This window comes from Neltuma alba, unplaced genomic scaffold (assembly GCF_004799145.2).
Source record: "Neltuma alba isolate B1F8T4 unplaced genomic scaffold, ASM479914v2 tig00011419_pilon, whole genome shotgun sequence".
NCBI classification, from domain to species: Eukaryota; Viridiplantae; Streptophyta; class Magnoliopsida; order Fabales; family Fabaceae; genus Neltuma; species Neltuma alba.
The window spans coordinates 435,892-443,449 of record NW_021636103.1 but is presented as its reverse complement, the minus strand read 5'-3'; the positions used below and the strand labels follow the sequence as shown (position 1 = coordinate 443,449).

Sequence of the window (7,558 nt, the reverse complement as noted above, 5' to 3'; positions counted from 1 at the left end):
TAAAAATATGTATTCCTCTAGTCTTAAATATAAGATCCCTTTTATAGTGTAAAATTACACTAAAAAAAGTATCCCATATTTAGAACCAGAGGTATATAATGCATCAAGCGAAACTAAGACCCGGATGTTATTTCTCTCTTTAGAGTCGATATAGGAACTTTCGGCCAAGTCAGTAATCCCTTGGAAGCATGCCATTGCGCAAGCCGTAAGAAGCAAGAACTCATTTTTAAGGGCGCGCGATTTGCCTAGTCATGAGTGATCCCCCCCCCCCCCCCAAAAAAAACAAAAAAAAGTCGATAAGAATTTAATAATATCCTGGCCATGATGATTTTTTTTTAAAACTTATTTGCGCTCTTCATTTAATTAAAATCATCTTAAACTTTTACTGAATTTAAAAATAAAAAAATATCATAACAATGGTGATAATAAACAATAAACAACAAAGGAAATTTCCTTTCAGTGATTCAAAATCATTTTATACAACAACTGAATACAATTGCATAATAATAATCGATTTGTTCCTACAAAATTTTTTCGTAAAGGGAGACAGGAGAGGCTTAAAAAATAAATTAAAACAACCTCATCCTCCTTCACTTCCTCAGTAGGTCACTAAAAAAACAGACTTTAGGCGACGACTTTCGGCGGCGACAAAAAAAGTCGCCGCTGAAACTAAGACTTTCAGCGGCGACTTTTTTAGTCGCCGCTGAAAGTTCGCCATTGAAACCAAGACTTTCAGCGGCGACAAAAGTGTCGCCGCTGAAAGTGGATTTTTTTGTAGTGGGTTTAGACGCAAAAATGGACCCGCCTCCTTTCAATTCTAAACGATATCAATTAACGTCTAAACAATAGCAAAACATCACCAAATAAAAGCCGGGGATTCCAGCTTATAAGGTTGCAACTAGTCACCATCCATGGCCACCAAACGCACATACTTCTTCTCAACTGCAAATCTGGAACTCGAATTGATCTGTCACCATACGAAATTTCATAAGAAACACATGTAATTGGGAAGAGATAAATGAACATAAATACAATCGAATGGGCCAACCTTATGCTCAAGTGCCTCACTAAGTTCAGTTTCATCAACTTCAACGCCAGATTCCTGCAAGGCTTTCAAGACATGTTTTCTCAACTTCTTCATCTTCAATTTTCCGTCAGGATGCTGCTTCCCAGGAAAAAGAAAGCACATGTAAGTGCACAAACAGGCGTACAAAACATAGGCAAACTAAATTAGCTAAAATTTACCCCTCACTCGGAAAAGGCATATTTAAAGGAAATTCATCGGAGAGGACAGAAGGTCCATGCATACAATCTCAAGCTCACTATGAGGATAAGAACTGCGCATCGTCCAAAATAAAACACAAAATAAGCACACATATCACTCTGAATCCACAGATACTTACAGATTTCAACGCTGATTTGATAAACTTCTTCCACTTTTTGTTCTTCTTGTCATTAACCATCGTTTCTTTCTTCAAACGATCTTCTTTTCTCCCAGCCTCTGCTCCTTCAGCCTGAACTACTTCCCCATTTCCCAACTCACCTGAATTGTCATCCCTGCCCTTTTTCCTGTTAGGGTCATCCTCCGCCACATCAGATTTCATCTTTTTATTTGATTGAGAGATTTCATTCCCCGATTTCAAGTTATTGTGTTCAGATGGATCTTGCAATTTTGTCTGCTGTCCATTATTTTTGAGTTGGACCTTATCATTGGAAGCTTGCTCCACTGGAAGCTTTGCATCCGGAGAAGATGCGTCCATCTGAGTTGGTTGTTGCTTTGCAGCATGGAATGCCCGAGCTTTTGCCCTGTGTTTCTTTCCATCGGCATGGAGAAGAAGTGTTTGCTTACTCGTAGCTCTTGTGTTGCAGAGGCTGAAAAGCAACATGTTTTGAAGGGCTGGGCAAGTTTTGCCGAATTTTACAAACACATGATGAGATTTACAACTTTTATAGTGAGATTTAGTACTTGATCAATAGGTTTTACAACCTGTTTTGAGGGGTTGGGCAACTTCTCTATAAAAAAAAATAATATAATTCCACGCTGAATTTTACAAAAACATATAGTGGGATTTATAACTTTCATAGTGAGAGTCACTACTTTTTTAATGGGTTTTGCAACATGTTTTGAGATCAAAAATCAAAATTTCATATTGATACCTAATGCCTTATTTGTCATTTTGTTTATTCGGATGCCTTATTTGTCATTTTGAAATTCAGAAGGTATTTTATTATCATTTTCTCCTTAATTAATCAGGAGCAGTAATTAAGTACCTGCTTTGCCACAAAATCCATAACCTCGATCAGAGGCACTAATATTGGTAGTTCACTATTTTTTTCTTGTTTGTAGTGATACAGACAAGAGAAGGTGAGCTTTCCAAGCTACAATTCTACTTTTAATCTTGTAGAAAGAACATGGTTGCAGATGTGAGATTTATTCCTGCCAAAATATCTAAAGTATCCAAATATTTTCGTAGCTAGTCGAGCAGAAAAACAAACTTGCATGAAGCTTGACAACTGAATTTTCAGATCGTGAGGAATATTTGGGCTAAAAATTGATGAAGATTTAGTATGATTTAATTCTTTTCCCGACCAAAAACAATACAAATCCAGGGCTTGTTTAATCGCCTCACAGCAAGATTGCGTAGCCTCAAAGTATATGATTTAGTGTTGCATACATTTTTTTATTATTCTAACTTCAAATTGCATAAAATTCTCGGGTGTATATAATTTTTCTTAATAACTTGTAATTAGAATTTAATGGAATCTCCAAACTTCGAAGAATATGCATGTAATCCCAAACTATGAAGTTTATATTTCTTAGATGTTATTTCTGCATGACTATAATCTTCTCAAATTTTGAGTTATGTTTAGATATTTTTTTTTAAATTTAAGTCACTATTAGCAAATAAATAATGATATTGTTAAATTGAGACATGATTATGATAAAGTTTCAAAAGTTAATCAGATGATTGACATATGACATAAATTTTAAGAAAATTTTGTATAATTTTACCTTATTTTTAAATAAATTTTTGAAAAAAAAAACCATATTGAAGGTACCTATACTTTCTCTTAATTTTTAAGTTGGTATCTATGTTTTTTTCCTTAATTAAATCATTTAATTTTTTTTTTTTAGTAACATGAGCTCTTATAACTTTGTTCTATTAGTATTTTTAGTCTCTATGTAAGAGTTAAAGATGTTAATAAGGCAAAATTAAATATTTAATTAAGAGAAAAAATACATAGGTACCAAATTAAAAAATAAAAAAATATAGGTACCCCAAAATAGTTTTTTCTTTTCTATGTTAACAATTTTTTGTAGCAGTCAGAGAAAACGTGTAACGGATGCTGACTAGACAAATTTTGCTGAGAGAGAACACATAAAATCTATTCTCAGACATCGTAAAATCTGTAGGTCCTGGGCGGTTGTCGGGGTTTTTCCAACTTTCAAATAGGGGTGAGCAACAAACCCATTACCCGCTAGCCCGTCCATGACCCATGAAATTTTTGTCCATTTAAGCCCGCCCAATTAGCCCAAATAAGAGATTATAAACGGGCGGGCTTAAATGGACAGGGTAGCCCATTAAACGGGTTGGGCTATGGGCAAGGTATTGGGCTGCCTATACCCGCCCGTTTAAGTTTTAATTTTTTAAAAATATTTTTATTCTTCGTTTAATTGATGATATTGTTTCTCATTCATCTTTTATCAAACCTTTATGCTTGTCTAAGCTTTTATTTTATCTTTTAGGTGAAAGTTAGAACTTTCAAAGTTTATGAGACTTTATGATTGGTGACTACTTTTATGATTTTATCAGACTTTGATTGTTTGCGAATCTAAGTGAGGTTGTGTGATTGAATATGATTGATGTTATTTCATATTTGATTTGCTATTTGGCATGCAAAATTTATTGACAGCTTCATAAGGTTACATATACAAAATAACTATACTGAAAAAAATTTAAAAAAAATAAATGGGTTACCCCGTAACCCGGTTAGCCCAAACGGGCTGCCCCATAACCCATTTAATACGGGTTAAATGGACTACTACCAGGTTATGGGTTAACCCATACCCATTTATGAATAAATGGGCGGGTTATAGGCTAATCTTCAAGTTAGTCCACCCCGCACATTGCTCAGCCCTACTTTCAAACACGAAGACGCCTTGACTAATGGCTATAGGTCTCTTCATCCTTGCTTGCTGCCTCGGAAAGATTCTCATGCCATGAAAAGGGTGGGCCCATCTCTCTCGCAACGTAATGAATAGGCAATAAATGCGTGAATTATATGATTAAAAAAAAATGAGGATTTCATGTAAGTTAAGAAATGCAGTTAAGATCAATCACTATACCTTAATTTTTTTAAAAAAAATATCTTTTTTGACCAAGTCTGTGCATCAATTTTTATTAATTATGTTCTAATTTCTAAACAAATTTAAATAATCATCGTTACATTTTTCCCTCTGAAACAGGCGGTAAAGGAAAATATTAGTTTTCTTTAAATATGCTGCCTTCTGTGTTTAATATAAGAACTAGTTTGATATTTAATTTGGTCCTAAATACAAGGTCTTAATTTATTTTGTCTCTCATATTTATCTATTTTTTTAATAAAATAATCTTTGCAGTAATTGCGCATGTTAAATATTTCATTAAATAATAATTTAACTAACACACATGATTCATAAGGGTGTTTTAGAGAAAAAAACACCTATCTATTATAAATAACAAATTTAACTAATTTTTTTAATCTTCCCAAATTAATCAATTGGGTTTTATATTATGTAACAGAGGTAGTATATAGAACACAGAATAATCATTTTTAGATATAAAAGATATATAATTAAAGTGAGGAGAGAATTTCAACAGTGTTAACAATATCATTGTCAAACGTGTCGAAATAGTTTTTCCTAACCTTTACTTCACAAAAGTTGCCACCCCATTGTATAAGATGACATCTTATTAGTACTAGTATTTTATAGGAAGAAAGACATCAAAATACTTTCAAAAATGCTAAAGAATAAATTAGAGTGAGTGAATTTCAAAATCTCAAATCAGACTCTTTGTACTATTTTAAAATTTTAAAATATTATGAAATGATAACACTATCCTTATTCCCGATGACCGCTTTCATATAGTTATTGACTACTTTAATTTAACTATTGATTACTTTTATTTTCAAAGTTTCGGTGACTACTTTTATATAGCTATTAACTGCATAAGAGTAGTAAATAACTAAACAAAAAATAATAACTAGATTTCCAACAACATTTAATGCATTTTTTGAATTTTTGAAACGAAACTAGAGTAGTCAATCACAATACTAGAACAGTCAGTAGCTAAACAAAAGTAATCATCGGAGTTCTAAAAACAAATATAGTCATTAGCTAAAAAAAAGAAAGTCAAAGCATAAAAAAGAGCAGTTATCGAAGCTCTAGCGGCTAGCCACCCACAAGGTCGCGGGTGTCGGTCACGGGCGTCGGAACTCCGGTAGCCTAAAATTGGCTAAGAGTGCTACGGTGGCAATATTTAAAAAAAGAATAGTGAAGGACATTTGTGTAATTTTGTAAGATTTAAAAATTTTAAAATGATACAAGATGTCTGAATTAGGATTTGGAAATTTGCCCGCACTTATTTGTTCTTTAACAAAGTCTAGGGTATTTTATTTTTTTTAATTTTATAAAGCATCACTGTTTTTTTAATCTCAATTTATCCGAAAAAGGATCTGACTAAATTATTTATTACCCAGAATCATCCGTAGATTTTCCTATTGGTTTTCTTAAAATATCAAAGCATAATCTGATTGTACGATGAATCTGCTGCAGCAATATTCAACCAACATGGACGGTGGTGTTACCGAGTGCAAAAGATTTTCATGAATGGGAGGAGTACGGTGAGAAGACGATCGTCAGTAGGACACACGCAAGGTAATTTCATAAACTGTACAGATTAAAGGATTATATTGACTTACATAAATGCAATTTTTTCTGGGATAATAAATCTATCTACCTTAATTTATTGCTCCCGACCAGTACATTGGATGTTAATGTGAAATTTATAGACATTTAAACAATCTCATGGATTCATATATTATTTGGGATTGTTGTATTGGCAGAAAATACTGGTGGTGCATATACAGGGATGATCAAGGTTGTAGGGCGACAAAGCATGCTCGGCAAATACAAGAAAGCCCAAGGTTGTACAAGATTCGCTACTCTGGCTTCCACACATGCTGCTTTCAAAGCTTGACAGCTGGGCTGTAGTGAGGATCGACCAAAATGGATCCTTCAAGCATATGAATGTTGTTAAGTTCCTTGAAGTAGTCAATTACTATGCTTTTCGTATTAAGTTTGTAATAACAGAGAGCGTGTAAGACTGAGGGATCGGCCACGAATCCAGTTATGCTGCATATATCCTTTATGTTCTCCATATGTACTCATTTTTAATACCTGATGGCTAGAATGTAGCCCATTATATATAGATGTGCAGTTTTGAACTTTCTATTATCCTCTAAATATTCACAAGAAGGGAGGTAATTTTCTTTATTCAAAAAAGAAATATGACGAGAATTAATTTAGTTTGCAATCTCTCATTCACGTACGCCAAATGTTAAACAACAAAGACCCCAAACAACTGAAACTTCAATCTGAACAATGAAAATGTGTGAATGGGTCAAAGTAAAAGACCAAACAAAACTTTTTTTTGAAAAAATAGGCAGTCTACTTTACTACTTGAAAGTGAACGATAATAAGGTGGAAATTATTTTAGCATTTATTTGGATGACCGTCTGCAAAACATACTTTGAAATATTTTTCTATGAATAAATATAACAGCTATGTATCTGGCTTTGACATATCAAAAAAAACTAAATAAATTACTACCTCCGACCCTTAATATAAGACCTCGTTGACTAATTTGAAAAGATTAAAAATTTTAATTAAATTAGTTATTTGTAACAAATAGATGTTATTGTTTATAAAAGGGAAAATTAATTCGTAGGTCCTTATAGTTCACTTCAATTTTGAATCAGGTCCTTATAGTTTATTTCTTTTGAATAGGACCCTTATACTTTGATCCGTTAAACCCATCCATCCTCAAAGGTTAACACCATTATAACACCGTTAAGTTTTGATGATGTAGAGGCTGACTAAACTGACATGTGGATAAAGAAACATGAGTTGGCACCACATGGATTAATTTTGACGACAGGCGGATAATAAGGTGACTAAGAAGCCTTTAACTAAGACCATCGTGATCAGTCGATTCAAGAAACCATCACATTCCCGCCCTCTCGCTAATTTTGCGGCCAGTTGCAGAACTTTCAGTTTTGGTTTTCATTGGGTGCGAAGAACGGCAGCGACCAAGATTATCCAGGTAAAACTGCATTTTGGTATTGTGTCTCGATTTGTATTATCTGAGTAAGGCTGCGTGTTGGTGCTTTGCCTCAACGTGTTTTATTTTATTTCTTGCTCTCCATCTCTCAAACACAGTTTTTGAATTTTGAGCAGGTAACCCATATTTCATATCCATTTGTAAAGGTCCCATCTTTGATCTTCTATAAATTT

At 33.5% G+C, this 7,558-nt stretch overlaps 1 protein-coding gene across 1 annotated transcript; it reads right to left on the bottom strand.

Annotated features, from left to right (window-relative positions):
• Positions 1 to 806: 806 nt before the first annotated feature.
• Positions 807 to 1,886, bottom strand: LOC114713162 (UBP1-associated proteins 1C-like). The gene is made up of 3 exons (XM_028897749.1): positions 1,404 to 1,886; positions 1,049 to 1,162; positions 807 to 967 (listed from the first exon to the last, which is right to left on the bottom strand). The coding sequence occupies exons 1-3, from the start codon at positions 1,884 to 1,886 to the stop codon at positions 899 to 901; spliced, it is 666 nt and encodes a 221-aa protein (XP_028753582.1). The 3' UTR covers positions 807 to 898.
• Positions 1,887 to 7,558: the final 5,672 nt, after the last annotated feature.

What these genes read in the sequence shown, in the direction of transcription:
- LOC114713162 (XM_028897749.1), bottom strand. Translation starts at nt 1,886, where the DNA reads ATGTTGCTTTTCAGCCTCTGCAACACAAGAGCTACGAGTAAGCAAACA. An exon ending in TCAAATCAGCGTTGAAATCT is followed by an intron (nt 1,163 to 1,403) that starts GTAAGTATCTGT and finishes CCTGGGAAGCAG; the next exon opens with CATCCTGACGGAAAATTGAA. An exon ending in GTGAGGCACTTGAGCATAAG is followed by an intron (nt 968 to 1,048) that starts GTTGGCCCATTC and finishes GTATGGTGACAG; the next exon opens with ATCAATTCGAGTTCCAGATT.